The sequence below is a fragment of the Trichogramma pretiosum genome, unplaced genomic scaffold, assembly GCF_000599845.2.
Source record: "Trichogramma pretiosum strain Unisexual culture from Peru unplaced genomic scaffold, Tpre_2.0 scaffold33, whole genome shotgun sequence".
In the NCBI taxonomy this organism is placed as follows: Eukaryota; Metazoa; Arthropoda; class Insecta; order Hymenoptera; family Trichogrammatidae; genus Trichogramma; species Trichogramma pretiosum.
In genome coordinates, this window is record NW_019641610.1 from 1,779,917 (window position 1) to 1,798,567 (window position 18,651).

Below are 18,651 nucleotides of genomic sequence, written 5' to 3' on the forward strand. Positions count from 1 at the left end.
AGCTCAAGCGTCAAGAGCAGCAGCAGTCGTTCGTACGGCGTCGTACACTCCGCCCGCGTTCTCCACTCCGTTCGCGTCGCTTTAATACTTTCGCATCCTTTCTTTCTTTCTTTCTGCCCGTCTGCAGAAGAGAGGCCAGTGTTTACAATCGACAAAAAAAGAGTTGCTCGGTTCGTGCGCGCGCGCGAGGACCTCGACACTCTGCTCCGACTTCTCGGCGAAGATTTTTCACCTTGTGCCCAGCTCGCCGTCGTCAACATGAGCATCCCGCTGTTCTATAATCCGAGAACGAACCATCGGAGACCTTTGACAGTGAGGAGAGCTGCTAGGGTCGCTCGTATTCGATTGGCCGGTGAGTCATGATGTCATAAAATATTAAACGCATTTCTCGCACGTAGTTTTTTTTATCAGTCGCGCCAACGAAACGCGTTGCACTATCGATCGCTTCTCGACGCGCGATCGATCGTTACCGGGTGAGCATCTGCCGAATCGGTGCAAGGGGCTGCACCGGCAGATCGATCGACGCGTGAAAAACAATAGCTCAGCGTTTAACGCGTTGCAGATGTCAAAGTTTTGACGCACGTAAACACACACATGAGCGCGCGTGCGCCTTCGTATATATGAATGAGTGATGTATGCCAGTCGCATTTGTAAAAGTCATTGCAGGATGTGAAGGGATGCGAGTATGGGTGTGTGTGTGCGAGTGCGTATATTGGTACGCGCACCTATATATAAACGTGCAAAGCGATGCAGATGCTTGCACTGAAAAATTCACACGCGATCTCCCTACTTTTTTTTCACGTTCTTTCTCATTCCCAGCGCCGGTTCTCCACCCCTTGGCCTTCTCGTTCTCCCCCCTGATCTGCGGGTACGACCGCAGATGTATATAACTATATACATATATAAAAAAAGTCCATCCATCGGCGCTCGGTACAATCAGCAACAACAGAGAGTAGTGTGCATTATACGAGGCAACGTAATAGTTTTTCCTATTGCATTCCTCGAGTGCAATTGCTGCGGCTCTGGAGCTCTTCTTTTCTTTTAGCCCATATAGGATCTCTCTCGCGGCTTGCGAAGCTGCACTTTTAGCTATATAGCTGCTCGTAGAAGAGAACCAAGAGAAAGAGAGAGAGAGAGAGAGAGATAATGCGCGTTGGTCGAGGAGAATGTACGACTGATTGCGTCATAATATCACCCGCGCGCGAGACAAAGAGACCTATGCTTCTTGCCGCTCTATATATACTCGTTCATGACTCGACTCGGCGACGTTGATTATCATTACGGAGTCGGACACAGATACATACGTGCTGCGGGGTTGCTGCACGTACGCCGTAAACACGCGCACTGCGAGGCTGCACTTATGCGGCCAATGCAATGCAAAACTACTATCTCCCTCTATGCTTTATATATTATAGGCTCCGTTATTTCGACCTCTCTAGTGCTCTTTCTCTCTTTCTCTCTCTCTCGCTTGGCTCTCGCGACTGATAGCGCGCACATAAATACATATACATGCTATGTACGGTGCGCGGCAGCCTATGTATCGCGATTGTTCACCGCAAGAACCGTTTGACCATGTACACGCGCGGCTCTCTTTCTCTCTAACACCCGAGCAGCAAATCCTTCAGGAGTAAAAAGCCTGGCTGCAGCCTCGCTCCGCGCGCAAAGAAAGCTGCAGGAGAAAGAGAGAGAAAGAGAGAGGAAGAGGAGAATCCTCGTCAGAGAGAAAGAGCGTGTATATTATATACCCCGTGGGAACGGGCTTTGTATATATGATGCGCACGACTCGATGCACGCACGCACCGTACGTGCGTGAGTCTTCTATAATATATATTGTGCGCGCACGGGGATCGAACGAAAAAAAAAGAGCTTCGTATCGGAAAATCGCTACAGGCCAGGGGCGTCGATTCCAATTGAGTCTATTTAAATCTTCTCTCCTGTTACGCGAACGAGCGATCGGCAGCATCACTCTCGGGCACGTACTCGAGCTACCATCTCTCTTTGTTGCATCACGCGTACTAGAAAAAAAAACTACGCACGCGGAATATCCCGAAATGGGATTTAGCGCATTCGAACCTCGTGTGTTTATCCGCACGCTTCTTTTTTTTATGGTACCGTATTTAAAGAGAAGAGAGACTTTCGGAAGTGGAATTATCGGTGAGTCATATGGACAATGGGATAGTCGCGTAGATAGCGCCTGCGCGGCGCAAAAACAAAGAGAGGGAAAAGGCAAAAATTACCCGAGCACGGCAGGTATCCGGCGAGTCCTCGTCGTCGCCAAGCCCCGTGATTTTCACTTGCTCCGTTTATTGTACACTCTCGTCTCGATGTTATTTCTCAATGGCTCCGCGTGTGCACAAAGAAAGAAAGTGTATGTATTTCGTGACAAACACTCATTAGTACGTATCGCGAGTATACGCGTGTATCTCCTCTTCTTTTTTTTATCTCCGGGCTTTGCTCTTTCCCGTCAATTCACACATCGTTCGTAATAACGCTGCACACAACCACAAAATTTTTACGATATGTATATACCCACAAGATGTCTATGTAGGTCTGGACGTATAGATACAAATAAATTTTCCTGCGCGAATATAACGTTCCCACGGCCTCTAGATTCAGCGTTGCGGAACGATACGCAGTATAGCGTACACAGTCACCGCCGCCGCCGACGCCGCTACTCTTTACAGATACTCGATACGCTGTAGGAAGAAATAACTTTTCCTACCGACTGACTCGGAGGATTATATAAACTTTATATTTATTATAATGCAGACAATTAATAGACAGATAAAAGTTTAGAAGCCAAACGCTTGCAAAAAAAGGAGTCTGGAGAAAAACTAAGATACACCGAGACGTGACCGATTGGTTCTTGTTACTTTTTTATATCGTCTCAATCAGCGGCTAACGATTAAATGCGTGTAATGTAGGTTCTCGCGCAATAAAACCGGTTTTTCCGAGCGATTAATTGCGCTGCCGATCGTAAAGTCCTGCGGGGCGCTGCAGAACCCACGCACAGAGACGTGCACCATAAATCTGTGTACGTTTGCGTCCGTGCGCATTTGCACCCCTTACAGGCATATGTATCCCCGATTCCATCCCGTGAGCCGAGTAGCGAGAGCACCTATACGCTTCCTGTTGAATACCCTCGAACTTCCGGATTATGTGAGATCGTTCGATGCGATTCGAAGCCTTATTGTATCAAAATCGGTTTTGCTTCTTTCTCGGAAGCTACTCGCAAAAAAGGGCCTCGTTCGTTCGTTCGCGGATAATTACACGCCTGCAGCGGAAGCATCTTTCCTTTGTGCGCCCTGAAAACATCATGTATATACATATCGATTGCAAAATTTACTCGAGCTCGATGTCGCTTTTGAGCCAAGAAAACTAACGTTTTTTTTCTCTTTTTTTGTGTTGCAGCTCCGAGATCGTCGAACGCCGGAACGAATAATTTGCCACCATTGACGTTCCATCAAGTGCACGGCGACAACATCAGGCTCTGCAATGGCAACACAATTGCCAGGAGGCACGAGAGTTTCTGCAAAGGTGTCACATTCAGCGCTAGACCAGTGCGCGTTGGCGAAAAGGTAATAACCGTTTACGTTTTTTACGGCTCTGTTTTTCATCTGCACACAAGCATCGGCCTGTATGCGTACACACGCGCGGAACTTGAGAGAGAGAGAGAAGAACATTAAGCGCGACTCGGCACGAATTATTACGAAAGCACGTAACGGTATGAAATGAGCTGTGTGGGTGCATTTTTATTTATAATTCGAGTCGGGTCGTTTGGCCGATCGTCGTCTACGAGTCACATCGTGCATATCCGATAGGAAAAAAAAAAGAAGAATGTCCGCTCCTTAAACGAGATCCAAAACGTTCTGGAAATAGCGATGACTATTTTGCGCAGGAGTTGGGTCATTATTTTTTCTCTTTTTTTCTTTATCTCTCTCCTACACAAAAGTCATATTAACACGAGGCAGAGGCCGCGTGTCGTAACTCGGCAAGCAGCGACTCTATTCAAAAGATCATCATCCGTCTACACGCATCTGGCATATTATATTCTATACATCATCGACAAAGCGACACGGCTTTCGCTCGGAGAGCTCGTACAGCAAACACTCGAAACACGACACACATACACACACATATAGCGGCGCGCTCTCCTCGAAATAAACTACTCACGAACATTCAAAATTATGACACGAGCCATGGCTCTCTCGAAAATCTTATCTCGTCCCGAGCTCATGTTCACGTTACGCTTATTTTTTGCAGGTATGCGTGAAATTCCTCGAGATCTCGGACAACTGGAGCGGCGTCATTCGGTTCGGTTTCACCAGTAACGACCCGATAAATCTGCGCAACGGTCTACCGCGTTATGCTTGTCCGGACCTCACGAACAAGCCTGGCTACTGGGCCAAGGCCCTGGCCGAGCGCTTCGCCGAGAACGACACGGTACTTTTCTACTACGTCACGTCGGCCGGCGACGTTCACTTCGGCGTCAACGGCGAGGAGAAGGGCGTGTTCTTCAGCGGCGTCGAGACGCGCAGCCCCCTCTGGGCCATCATCGACGTCTACGGCAACAGCACAGCCATCGAATTCGTCGACCCGAATCGTCAGCATTTCAATAACGTCCGCCGCGGCGCGGAGCACAGCAACGAGGACAATGCCCAGCACAGTCGGCATTCCGCCATCGACGACGCCAGCAATGCGAGCCGCGATCTGGATCGCATCATCGTGCCCGCTATGCAGAGCGTCAGCATCCACCATCATCAGCCGTCGCCGCCGCAACATCAGCAGCCGCAGCAGCCGGCTCCGATAGTGCAACAGATAGAGCCCGTCGTGGCCAGCGACGTCGTTGCCGAGCCACCGGCGCTCAGGTTCCAACAGTCCGGCATGTTCTTCGCTCCTCTGCCATTCCATTCGTAAGTATTTTCTCACTGCTATGCGAAATTCATCAAGTATCGACTCCCCGAAACGGCCCGGACTCACGAGATACCATTTTTGTCTTTCAGAACACGAGGTCGCAACATTTGCTTCAGCAAGCAGCAATGCGTGGCAACTCGCAGCGATACGGAATTCTGCCACGGATACGCGTTCACGCACCGTCCACTCGTCCTCGGCGAGCGTCTCGTCGTTCAGATCCTTGCCACCGAGCCCATGTACGTCGGGGCCCTCGCTCTCGGCCTGACCTCTTGCGATCCTGCCAATCTCACTGCCATGGATCTTCCAGACGACAGCGATCTGCTGCTCGACCGACCCGAGTACTGGGTCGTCTCCAAAGACGTCGCCTCCTCGCCCCAACCCGGCGACGAGATCGCCTTCACGGTCACGCACTTCGGCGAGGTGCTCATGAGCAAGAACGGCGGACCCGCCAACGTCGTCATGCACGTCGATCAGAGCCTGCAGCTCTGGGCCTTCGTCGACGTCTACGGCAGCACTCAGCGCGTGCGCATGTTCTCCAGCCGTGCCCCGAGCTCGCCCACTAGGCAGCAGCGTCAAATCGCCCCTTCGCAGGTAGCCGCCCCTGCAGTTCCCGTAACGTCGCAGCAAGTCTCGTCCAATCACAACAACGCCTCGACCGAGTTGTCTCGCTTCTCCGAGATGGTGCAGTTCAAGCCAGCCGTTGGTGGTGGAACCGTGCTTGTCGTTAGCCTGCCGCCTCAGAGTCCAGCGTACCCGCCAGCGCCGGTTGCGACGACCTCGCAACCCATCTACGCGTCTGCTCACAGAAACAGCACCGCTGCAGCCACGACGGTCGCGGCGACCGACTCGGCGGCCACCTACGTCGAGCCGGTCGGCGCTCAGACCCCTGTGGCCTCCTCGCAACAGCACTTGCAGCAGTGGCGAGAAGGTCTACAGCCGACTCTCGGTCAGCTCAGCGAATGCTCCATCTGCTACGAGCGCAGTATCGACTGCGTTCTCTACATGTGCGGCCACATGTGTATGTGCTACACGTGTGCTTTGCAGCAATGGCGCGGAAAGGGTGGCGGCCACTGTCCACTCTGCCGAGCCCAGATCCGCGACGTTATCAGAATCTACAGATCCTGAAGTAATAATCCTGAATCGTCTTGCAAAGAAGCCGTTGATACCGGCTATAAACTTGAAAACAGGGTGTGCGCTCATCTCACCCGCGTGCCAAAGTTGCGCTGAATGTCTCTGTTCGTCAGGTTAACACCTGTTCGGTACAAAGCCTCTACGTTTTTCGCCACTCATGGGTAACGTGGCGAAGCGGCTACTTCAGTCGATCGAGTAACTCGTTTACGCACAATAAAAGTAAATGAGATTTACTGCGAGACATGATTATATATCTGGCTTATAATCGAATTTCTTAGATTTTCAGCTAAATTAAAGCTCTGAGCATTTGCAGACCTTGCTAATATATCTACACAGAGTATCATGCTTGTACTTTTGAATTGATAGAGTGATCAACTAATATTTCGCTATTAAAACAGTTGTTGCATGCCAACGTGTGCGAGTATGTGCATATTGTATTGTTAGACTTATCACGGACTCGCACATGCAATGCAAACGGGACGAAAAAAGTTTTATAATTTACATATTATAGCCAAAGAGATTCAGCATGATAATTCTTTGGGGGTTTCGCTCGTGGTCGTGTTTGATTATAGTTTTGTATAATGTGTTCTCTCGACCGACGACGATGTCGATATTTTTTATTATTGTACGTAAAAAAAGTATGAATGTGTGCGTCTGCGTGTGTCTGTAACAAGTGAAAAAAAATTAGCAAATCATAAAGCCAAACATTTTTAAGAAGCGTTTCGCGCTTTCATTCCTATCGAGCCGGTTTATTTTTTTTTCAACTTAAATATAGCCCAAATAAGGCTCTCTTCTGCGGAAAAGGCCGTGCCTTCGAAGAAAAAAAGAATGATAAAAGATTTCCAAACGCACAATATAGATGTTGATCATAATGCAACGAATCATCATCGTATAAACTCGCGGTTGCGCGCACTTTTTCCCATAAAAAAAATGAAATAGACAAACATAACTAATTCTACACAAAACTTTATAGAAAAAAAACCAAATATATATTATATAATTGATGTTATAAAAAATTAACGATTAAAGTAAAATAGTTATAAATTACTGGAGCTCTACCACGGTCTCATGCAGATTAAAGACGAATACATATTGATAAATTGAAAAATATGCCATGAATGCATTGGTGAAATCTCTAGTCCAGCGAGCGGCAGATTTCTTAAGTTTCTGCCAGTCCAAAAAGAATCACGAAAATACTACTAAATTTTTTTATATGTGTGTTTATAAGTAACGAGATGAAAATTTTTTTATAAAAACCAAACGAATGTTTGACGAGAACAGAAAAAAAGTAAAATTGTACAGACAACGCAAGATTTACTTGTCTGTGTGTCAAATTTGTATGCCTGTTTATGTAAATACGTATGGGAAGAAAAAAATAATTTTTAAATAAATTATTAGAACTGGAAACGATGTTCCAATTACGATTTTATGTATAGATAGTCATTTAAGTGAATCGTATATCAAGTCATTGACGAATTTTCTAGAAAAAACAAACTTATATTCGTAATAATATAAAAAAAATCGTAAATAACATTATTATTAATTTTAATTTATATTTATTTCTTATCATTGTATATTATTATTTTAGATATTGAACAACGTTAATTTTAACAATTTATACAATTATTCTGTACATCATTTTATTTTGTCCACGGGACAATACATCGATTAATTAAAAGTACCCGTGTATGGTAATTGTATTTTAAAGTTTTGATTATAAAAGTGTTCAATTATGCATGTACGTATGTATACACATATTTAATTGTTTATGTATGTACATATGTACTTGCGCATGTATATATGTTTTGGAAGATGTTTCGAAATTAGTGACATCTTCGTAAAGAAATTACAAAAATAAAAAAAATCATGTAAATTTTATAAATTACTTGCCTTATTTTTTAGTTTCATTAATTCCTTTTTTCCATTTATTCATCGTCGAAAGTTTATTGGTTTCAATGTCAATTTTTATCGTAAAATTCACGATCAAATGGTATGGCTTGCTAGTAAAGAATTAAAAAAAAAAAAAAATGTTTCAATAATTTACATTGATTTGCAAATGAATGTATCTTTGTTAAAAATATTTTTGACGTTTTATAGATCAATTTTGGTACTCAGAATTTTTTCCGAGTAATATCTCCAGCTTAATAGAATGGATTTCTTACAAAGAATATGTCTTTCTGATAACAAAAGGTGTTGGTGGTGACTTACTATTAAAGTAAGCAGCAGTACTTGTTTAAATCGATAGAATCATTTTTAAGTAACTATCATACGACTTAGGGTGTTGTTCAACTATTAATTGATAATGAAAAAGGATTTTATTTTCAAGTTAAAAATTGAATGAAATAAGATTGACTTTATGCTACGTAGGAAAAATATCAGATGGATGTGAAAGTGCCGTCTTTAAAGATTAATCAATTGGCTTTGATCTTAACAGACGATTTCAGACTATAGCTTGATGTGATCTTTACCTAGCTAGCGAGTGGTGGAATAAATATGTGTGTAAGGTGCGACATTATTACACATTTTATTTACTAATTTTAGCTAAGCTAAATGATATGATGAAAACTAATAGCCTTACTTTTCAAGAACTTTTTGGAAAAAAAAAAGAATTATCACTTTCTCACATGTATTCAAAAATGGCTGTATCTTAAATATACAAAATAAAGTTTTATAAAAATAGAATTTCCATTTAATTTCACATAAATATAAACCAATAGCGAAACTGTAATATTTTATTTCTCTTTTATCATCCACTCTTTTTGCGAAACTTTGATATGAGCACTCCAATTCAAAGTTTCTTAACATCAATTTTAAATACTACACTATACACTATACACTCAAATGACTAGTATTATTTTATTTTAATATTATTGGCAAATGATTAATGTAATATTTTAGTTTCATCAAATTTTTTGAATCAAATAATTATTTCAGTGGTGTGTACCGAAAAAATATTCTTGAACAACATGGTAGAAAATTTGATTTAATAATTGTGCTATTATTTTGTCTTACGATATATTTGACTGTAATTAGTTTTCTTGCAAAAATACGGAACTTTTTAATTTGAATTGATTCTCTGTACTAATTGTTCGATTGATTATCATTCAAGAGCATACATACAACATAAGTAAATTACTACATCTTTTTAACCCTACGCAGTATATAATCGTGTGCATTATTTAGCAACTTATGTAGTTCACAAAAGCTACATACTCTAATTAAAGCTTGACTGTATCAAAAAAATCGACAGTGCACTCACTTACTTTTTTCCTGACAGCGTTTAGACATGGAATGCGTAGAATCGAATTATGCTATAGCCCCGAGTCGTTACTTCCTAAAAATAATCGGAATTTGGCCGGTGGATGAAAAGACGAATTATGTCATAAAAATTTTCCGTATTTTTCAAGTAACCAGCTTTTTTGGCTTATTTGTTTTCATGTTCAGCAGCTGCGGAGCCCACGTATTTTTGGAAGAGACGGATCTCGTAAAGAGGATTCGGGCCTGCGGATCGATGAGCTTTTGGCTAATGGCTCTCTTAAAATATTGCTCGATGATTTTCAACTTGAACGCGCTTGGTGATTTTTTGCACATTCTCGAAGACGATTGGAAAAGATATAAAACAGCCAAGGCTGAGGTAATTTGATTCGTACGAACTTTAAAATAGTACAGTAATTTTAATAAAAATTTTTTAGAAAGAACTAAAACTAATGGAAGAGAATGCTAAAACTGGACGATTTATAGGTCTTATGTTCGCCTCTTTCATGTATACCGCTGGTTTATTTTTCAATACCTTCATACCGATCGCCACTATGAGAGCAATAAATCGCAATTATCAAACTGAAACTCTTCGACAAAGCAATGATAATATAACACACGTTTTACCGATTCCAGGTAAATTTTCTATCTAGCGCATTATAATCACTGTAACGAATAAACGAGTTTTTGTTGTTGAAATTAGCAAAAGTTCTTATCTACACGGTACATAGTTCGGTAATGACGTCGAGTTCTCCAAAATACGAATTACTTTTTTTGGCTCAATATTTTTTCGCATTTCTACGTTATACCATCATGGTTGGTATTTGCAGTATTATGGCAGCTTATGTCCTTCATGTTTGTGGCCAGCTCGACATCGTGATCATGCTGTTGAATCAGTACATCGACAATACCAACACTGACAAAACGATTCACCTGGATTGTACTCAACGAAAAAAATTGTCGATAATAGTGACTTGCCATGCACGAGCTTTGAGGTATACATTTTATTACTTTGGAAAAATTGTTTACTCAAATTTCCTGTTTTTGTTAACAGATTGGCGGCAAGAATCGAAAAAACGTTCAATTTCATGAATTTAGTCGATTTTATCGGGTGCACTTTTCAAATCTGTTTCACTGGTTTCCTTCTTGTTATGGTAGGTAATTAAAAGCTGTTTTGAATATATTTAAAATTTTCGGTTTTCCAGACTTTAGGTGGTAAACCATTAATTTGGGTGACATGGGCCTTACTTCTTATTTCATTTGTTTTTAATATTTTTATCATTTGTCACATAGGAGAATATCTAACTCAAAAAGTAAGTAAAATTACTCTCAACTTCTGATTATTTTATTGAAGTATTTATTTTTAGTGCCAAGAAATAGGCGAGATTGCCTACAGTATCAAATGGTATGATTTTAGTAGCAAAAGAGCTATGAATTTGATGAATATCATGATAATTTCTAGCTCTTATCCAACTAGATTGACCGCTGGTAAAATGGTATACCTTACTATGACAACGTTTAGCCAGGTATTATCAAAAGATTACTAAATTTTCATACATTTTTTTTACACATAACTATTAAATTAAAGTATCGTTCCCCCTTGAACTTGGGTAATATATAATGAATCATAAATCTGTGTAAGAATGAAAATATTTTTACTGGCTTGATTTGATTGAATTACACAAGAGAGCTTATCTTTGTCTAAATTGCTTGGGGACACACCTGTGTTTATGCCTATAAATGAAAAAACATGAAAATGAAGGATTACAAACCGCGAAAAAACTACGTTTTTTCTTATTTCTCTCGCGATATCTCGCTAAAATCAAAAAATACCTCCCTGAAAAATGTCCATAAGGATGGAAATTACCTGATCTTTCCATCTAAACTATTTAGAAAAATCTTAAAAATGAAGTTTTTGAGATAATCAGCTTTAAAGTTTTCTCATCGATTTTCCCATATAAAACGTAAAATTTCGGGAAATCTGACCCGACCTTCGGAAAGCTGAAGCGATTTTCCATCGAAAGGTTTGGTTACTTTTTTCTTCTAGGCGCATTTAGGTACTTTTACAACGAGTTACAAATTTAGTGATTTGACTTAATTCTGCCGCGCCGCGTGGCACTAAGAGAGTTGACGAGAAATGCCACATACATAAAATAAAAAAAGTACAAAGGTATGACTGAAATTATTTATACATTTTTTGAAAATATATTTTATTACTTTGAACCTTGAATAATTATATGATATACCGTTGGCTAATGTTGTTTATATCATCAGGACTTGAGAGCGCTGTATTATGAGTTCATCTACATTTATGCCTATGTATACTGCTGTTGCGTCTGCGCAAATCACACGCGGTAGTTGAAATTTTAATTTAGGTTCGTTCGATTAAGACAACAGTAAGAATCAAATTTCTTTCAAAGTAGATGATATACAATCGCCCATTCCAGTAGAGTAAATCAAAGTAGACTCAGTATTGCAGGAGGTCGCGGAGGTGGACTTATCTGGTTAGACACAGTCTTATATTTAACGATAGGTGTTATTTTCCGCTTTTGTGACACTTGTACCTTAAACTAGACATAACATATAGGTAATTTATGTCATAAACTCGATTTCGAAAAAAATGGGGTTATCCTGTTAGCCCTTTCCACCACAGATAAGAATCCTGGATGAATTTTAATAATAAAAGGAACTACAGACATATATTTTGTTGTTAAAGGACCTGTAAAACCATATTTTAACATCAGAAACAAAAAATTTTAATATTAATCCTTAATTTTCATGTTTTTGCATTTATAGGCATAAACACAGGTGTGTCTCCTTAAACGAATTTGTTTAGTCATTTGTCATTAGTCGCTGCTCACTTATGATACATATGATATTTGAATATGGTTCAATTTTTATTTCAAACTTGAAATTCTTAGCTGCACTAAGCGAATAGTTTTTGGCCAATTTTTCTCCTAAAAGATGAATAGTATTCAGCTTTTAACAATCATAATTCTTTTTGAAAGTTGCTTATTATTTAAGCCTTCGAATATCATGAACTAATCAGGGCGACTTGACATGGATAAAAATTGATGAATAACGTTTCTATAAGGGTTTTATTCTTAATAAAATGAAAATATTTCTATTTTCGGATATGCATTAAAATTAAAAAAAAAAATTTGTATCATCTGAAGTGGTTGTAATGTTTTGCTCCATATGAAAAGTTTTATAATAGAATTATTGTATCCTTAATAAATTCGTACAATATTAGAACTTCATCCGCAAGTAGATTTATCAATCGTATCTTGTAAAATGTTAAATTGAGATTGTTATTGATATTGAAATAAAAAGATATATGATAGACCTTGAAGTTCTTATCTGTGAAGCTATTATGATAAATCGTCAGATATTCCGAACTGCAATCGATAAACTTCGTACGATGATTTTCTTATATTTTCAATAATTTATCATACATTATTGGCTCGTATACGCCTGACTGGGTGAGTCATGTCCCACATAAAATATACATTTGTGCATAAAATCGTTATGTCAACGACAGTTCAAGCCACTCTTATACAAGTGATATAGATTAATTGGAATAGATGGCAGCTAGATCACCTTGATTTGTGCGCAGTCTTATACGAGGTGTGCTTGTGTGGAGTGTCAGTTGCGCTAACTACGACAACATCATGCATCTGTTGCTTGTATTAATTTTCGTGCTCATTTGTGCCTATTGGTATCTTACAAGGACCCATAATTACTGGGTTAAGCAGAACGTACCCACAATGCCGGGCTGCGTGCCGGGTTTTGGCCACGTGCTACCTAGCTTGCTCATGCGCGAGACTCTGAAGGACCTCGCGGATAGAGCATACCGGGGCTTCGCCGACTCCAGCGTCGTTGGCTTTTACTTCATGCGCAAACCCATGATAGTGTTACGCGATCCAAACCTTGTCAAGCATGTCCTACAGTCAGACTTTGCGAGCTTCCGCAACGGCTGCAAAATCAACGAGAAGGCCGATCCGCTTATGGCGAAGAACCCGTTCTTCATTTACGACTTGGAAGCATGGAGGAAGAGCCGGGCGCGGGTCGTCAGCCATCTTTCAGGTAAAAAGTTGAGTCACTTGTTCGTGATTGCTCAGAACGTTTGCGCGAAAATGATGGATTTTATCGAGCGACGACTGGGCGAGTCGAGGGACGCCGAGTACGAGGTGGAGCTAAAGAAATTGTTCGTACGATATACCGGCGAGATGGTGGCCAATTCGGCCTTTGGGGTCGAGGGTCAGAGTTTCGCTGACGAGCGCCACCCCCAGTCGTTTCACGTTGTCGCTGAGTCTCTCTTCGTGCCCAACTTTGTCAACGTTGTCAAGCAAACCATCATTACCTTCATTCCTGAGGCAGCGGCCATTCTCAACGCCAGTATGATCCCAAGGAGCGCCGAGGACTTTTTTAGGAATATGCTGTTAGGCATACTGAAGCACCGCAAAAGACAGTCACAGACCAGCAAGCCCAACGATTTTTTGCAATTCGTTCTTGACACGAACACCCAGGATGATGTCGAAAGCATCATAGCCGATGTTATCATCTATCACGCGGACGTTTACGAGACGTCGAGCTCGACTCTGGCCTTCTTTATGTATCAACTGTCGCGTCATCCCGAAGAGCAGGAAAAGATTCGACAGCACGTTCGAGACGCGACACGGACCACTGGAGGAGGACAACTGACCTACGAAGCGCTGAAAGCCATGAACTATTTGGAGCAAGCGGTATACGAATTGCTGCGAATGATACCACCGGTGCCGGCGCTGTTAAAACGTTGTGTCCAAAACACGACTCTCGTGAGTCAGGACGGGCTCGAATGCCGGCTGCGTCCGGGTGACGGCGTTCTGATACCCGTGCTGGGTTTGCAAAACGATCCCAAGCACTGGGACGAGCCCGAAGCTTTCAGACCCGAAAGATTCGGGCCCGAGCAGCTAGCCGAGCGTCACAAGTATCTGTTTTTGGCGTTCGGCGAGGGTCCGCGTATGTGTGTGGGTATGAGGCTAGGACTGATGCTGGTAAAGCTCGCTGCGGCCTCGCTGCTGCTCAACTACTCGATCGAATCGTCGGCAAAGTCAAAAAACCCATTGGAGATGGATCGCACGGCATTTTTTGCTTACGCAAAGGACGGCGTTTGGGCGCGATTCCGCAAGTTGCCGTTATGAACTTCAAAACCAAATGTGTCGCATAAATGTAAATATCAATGGAGATCTTTAATTGTATATCATTTTGATTATTATTCTTATTATAAAATCCAATTCGTATCTGAAAATAATTTTCAAAATGAAGACGCAACGTTTGACAAATATATTAGATCACTGATAGTTCACTAGAGAGCACAATTAAAACGAATACGTAACTTCAGTTTTGACAACTCCTTATATAAGATTTGTAAAGTTAAACATAATTGAGGGTAATTATCGCGTCAAAGTACTGTTTAAACACTATGAGCATTTCCACAGTTTTGATAGTGATATAATGCATTTTGGGCAGATATCTGCAGACAACAGCCTAAACGCACAAACATTACAAGATTGATTCTACATTTAGCTCACTCTCTTGTACATCTAATTCTATTTTGTATGAGTATACATATATATAATTTTTTTAATTTATGTATTTTTTTCAATTCTATAAAATTGTTGTAGTATAAATAATCTGCTGTCTAAATTATAAATTTTTAATAACTATAGAGCCTCGTGTATTCGTATCTCACTGACTCAAATAAACTACGAATTCACTAATTGATCTCTTGAAGATATTTTCTTTAAACATTCAATCCTATTGCCAACCCATCGAACTAATTCAAGTAATTAAACTCGAAATGTAACTAATTTTAAAGCTTCATATTATACAAACTAAATATTTTTCCATAATCTATAAAGGTATCGTTATTTTCCAAATAATCTAAAAGGTTTATCTCCTTATCCTAACTTTAAACTTACAAGGAAAGCTCTCCAAGTCCGGGTCACCAAATGCCCTGAAAATTTTTTTGTGATCTTCTAGTACATGATGATAATCCTCCATATAATTAGTTTGATCAGATGGGCCCGTTAACAATACTTTTACGCATGGTCAAGATTTGAATATTATTTAACTATAATAAATACCATATAATAGCCTATCATGGTATCAGGCTTAAAACAGTAAATTCCAACTGACTGAACAGCATTGTTACTTTGTGTTTTTCAAGTTTTTAAACACTTATTCAAAAAATAAACACTGTAGCTCAATTGGTATACTATGCAAGTCACAAAGAGCGAACCAATTTGAGCTAAAATTAAAATACTTTACTATAAGTATTGATGCAAAAGATTGAAATAAAACTTTTATATTATTAAACTCACTGTTCCTTCTTTTTCATCCATTTTTCACACTTCATTGATAATATTTTAGTTATTGGGGAAAAGAAAAAGAAGCATAACTGATTGTATCATCGCCAAATCACATGATTTATTTATCTTTATCATTGGCGACTTCCAGCATGATTGATGAGGTAATCCGGCACTTAAAATTTAATCAATAAAGAGTGATAAAAATCGAAGAAAAAGAAGGAACAGTGAGTTTAATAATATAAAAGTTTTATTTCAATCTTTTGCATCAATACTTATAGTAAAGTACTTTAATTTTAGCTCAAATTAGTTCGCTCTTTGTGACTTGCATAGTATACCAATTGAGCTACAGTGTTTATTTTTTGAATAAGTGTTTAAAAACTTGAAAAACACAAAGTAACAATGCTGTTCAGTCAGTTGGAATTTACTGTTTTAAGCCTGATACCATGATAGGCTATTATATGGTATTTATTATAGTTAAATAATATTCAAATCTTGACCATGCGTAAAAGTATTGTTAAAGGGCCCATTGGATCAAACTAACTATATGGGGGATCATCATCATGTACTAGGAGATCACAAAAAAATTTTTAGGACATTAGGTGACCCGGACTTGGAGAACTCTCCTTGTTAGATCTAACATTTAACAAGTTCCATCTGTAATTTTTTTTATTTTTAAACAATTATATTACCACTTTTCACAGCTGAATACTATTGCAAATGTGTTTTAGGTCATGAAATCATCAGCGACGTACCTGCAGCTTCTTAAAACGTTCATATAAAATTCAAACCTCGAATAGAATTGAAACAAGAGTCATCAGTAAATTTTTGAACAAAAAAGATGATTTTTGATGATGGTTTGATAAAGAGCTCGATGAATATCAAATTTTTGAAACTAAAGTCAATAAACTTAGATGAAGAATTCCATCAATAAATCACTTGTTCATAACAGCAACTATTATGAAATAAATTTTTATTTACTAAAATTCAAATATAAATAAATTATTGATAGAAATAAATATGCTGATCAAGCAGTAACACTACTGGTCACAATAAGATGTCAGCTATTTTACATCAACCGATTAAGCTACAATACCATTTTTTGAAAAAATTGTTGTTGAACTAATTCCAGGTATGAGCTTTTTATGAAAATTTTTGATTAACCACTTGTTGGCTAACTAGTGGACTTCTAGTGGTAGAGTGTAGGCCTTGGGTGTCTGCCGACTTACTCGCGGCCTAGAGGACGATGTAGTCGGATGGAAGGAGGCGTGTTGAATAAAGGCAGACATAGTGTAATTAGGTAGTGAAACAAAGAGTTTTATTTGTGTAGATCGGAGCGCCAGTACAGCCGCCGATAGCTGTGCTCACTCGAATTGATCTGGGTGCGTTTACGCTATCGTCGTTGCGCGAAGGCGCCGTCGGCTCTTAACAAGTATGTACGTATAGCGTCCCCTAACTGTTTTATAACGGTGCGTATCGCCTCAAGAGCTTAAAAATTTACAATGCTACCATGATTCGTTAAAAACTCGATATATTGTACAAAAGTTCACAGTATTAATATTAACGGTTTCCCTGAGACATTATTCAAAACACTTTTTGAAAAAAAGACTTATGCAAATATACATTCTCGGCTTTTTTTCATATGCATATTGCATTTTTTCATATAACTTTGAATAAATTGATGAAATTTGAATAAATAGATACCATAAATGTAATCAGACCTTCACTCGCATAGCCTTAACGACTACCAAAATATTCATAAATATCGGTCAACCCGTTCGCTTCGCTCAGCATTAATAAGAAATTTCGTTAGTAAGAGTCGGTCAAGAACAACCGATTTCATGTGAAGTGAAAAAGTCTGGTTTCAGATTTTTTCACGACTTACGTTAAGGCCCAATCGCAATCTGGGAAATCCATCTAGGCAAAACTACTCATAAATTTGTTAGAAAATAATAATAATGATATTGTAATTAACACAATGAGTTATCAAATCATTATTAGTAAAATTGATTTGAATTTTCGAACGATGTGAGTTTTTGTCCTACGCAGCATGTCGTATGGAGCTGGTTGTAAATTTGTCGAATAGGAAATTAAGAAGGCGAAAAATAGTTGGCAAAAATATATTTTATTGAAGAAGATAAGAACAATTTTATGTGTTTGCTCGTCGAAGGTAATCTGGAGAAAATCACTTAAAACTAGAAAAAACAAGATTTCTTCCCCATACCACGCGGCTACGAACGGAGCCGCAGAAAACTTCGTCGGCACCTTTAAGGACAAAATTGCGAAAATAACCAAAGGAGGGAAGAAGGTGGCCACAGCGGTCAATCAATTTCTATTCATCTGTTGTACGGTCGTGAGATTAGAAACCGTTTCGACCGGCTCCGACCAAACTTGCGCGCGAAGGTCGAGGAGAAACAAGGGGCACAAATACGGGCCGCATCTCATTCAAGGAAGGTTAACTTGAACCCAGGAGATCATGTCCTGGTAGACAATTTTGGGAAGACAGGCAGGAAGCGCATTGACGCTTAAATATCATAAGTATTGTCGCCCTCAACTTACCGCGTCACAACACCTTCCGACATCACAGCCAGGGTTGTGAAAAAGTCGCAGTGGGAGATGGCGCTTCGAGCGATTTCAGTGCGCTACAGCGATGCCAACAAAATGAACATAAAAATATCTATATTTAAATATCAAACTATCGAATTGATGGAACAAGTAATTTATTTTCAATAAACAATTCAATAAAAATTTTAATAAATTATACAACAATTAAATTGGCACGTGTTCATAGAGCAATACATACGACGTACTCAACACTTTTTTAGAAACTTGATCAAAATGTTGTTGATCTACAACTCTCTCATCATCGAATAGACTCCTAAAATTTCCATTCATATTTTTCATACAGACTGTGTAGTGTCCGCTTGAAATTGTAGTTCTGTAATGACAAATTATATCTTTTAAAAGATATGTACCATTACTAGTTTTAGCATTTCTGAAA

At 39.8% G+C, this 18,651-nt stretch overlaps 3 protein-coding genes across 6 annotated transcripts in view; all 3 read left to right on the forward strand.

The window, feature by feature from the left end:
- The window catches only part of LOC106648983 (protein neuralized), a 62,684-nt gene extending 55,559 nt beyond the window's left edge, over positions 1 to 7,125 (forward strand). For all 4 annotated transcript variants that reach the window (XM_023458587.1, XM_014366228.2, XM_014366227.2 and 1 more), the window contains exons 2-4: positions 3,412 to 3,578; positions 4,264 to 4,913; positions 5,004 to 7,125. In XM_023458587.1, the coding sequence (XP_023314355.1) occupies positions 3,412 to 3,578; positions 4,264 to 4,913; positions 5,004 to 6,039 (1,853 nt within the window). In that variant the 3' untranslated portion in view covers positions 6,040 to 7,125. The remainder of the gene's footprint in view (positions 1 to 3,411; positions 3,579 to 4,263; positions 4,914 to 5,003) is intronic.
- A 2,470-nt stretch (positions 7,126 to 9,595) lies between these two features.
- LOC106648712 (odorant receptor 67c-like) lies at positions 9,596 to 10,847 on the forward strand. The gene is made up of 6 exons (XM_014365790.1): positions 9,596 to 9,679; positions 9,738 to 9,936; positions 10,004 to 10,295; positions 10,355 to 10,454; positions 10,506 to 10,613; positions 10,668 to 10,847. The coding sequence occupies exons 1-6, from the start codon at positions 9,596 to 9,598 to the stop codon at positions 10,845 to 10,847; spliced, it is 963 nt and encodes a 320-aa protein (XP_014221276.1).
- Positions 10,848 to 12,867: 2,020 nt separating this feature from the next.
- On the forward strand, positions 12,868 to 16,604 carry LOC106648784 (probable cytochrome P450 28d1). The gene is made up of 2 exons (XM_014365870.2): positions 12,868 to 14,511; positions 16,382 to 16,604. Exon 1 carries the CDS (start codon positions 12,972 to 12,974, stop codon positions 14,481 to 14,483), a length of 1,512 nt encoding a protein of 503 aa, XP_014221356.1. The 5' UTR covers positions 12,868 to 12,971; the 3' UTR covers positions 14,484 to 14,511; positions 16,382 to 16,604.
- Positions 16,605 to 18,651: the final 2,047 nt, after the last annotated feature.

Coding starts and splice junctions, on each gene's coding strand:
- LOC106648712 (XM_014365790.1), top strand. CDS start 9,596: ATGATTTTCAACTTGAACGCGCTTGGTGATTTTTTGCACATTCTCGAA. Junction 9,680..9,737: donor ATAAAACAGCCAAGGCTGAG/GTAATTTGATTC, acceptor AAAATTTTTTAG/AAAGAACTAAAACTAATGGA. Junction 10,614..10,667: donor GAGAATATCTAACTCAAAAA/GTAAGTAAAATT, acceptor ATTTATTTTTAG/TGCCAAGAAATAGGCGAGAT.
- LOC106648784 (XM_014365870.2), top strand. CDS start 12,972: ATGCATCTGTTGCTTGTATTAATTTTCGTGCTCATTTGTGCCTATTGG.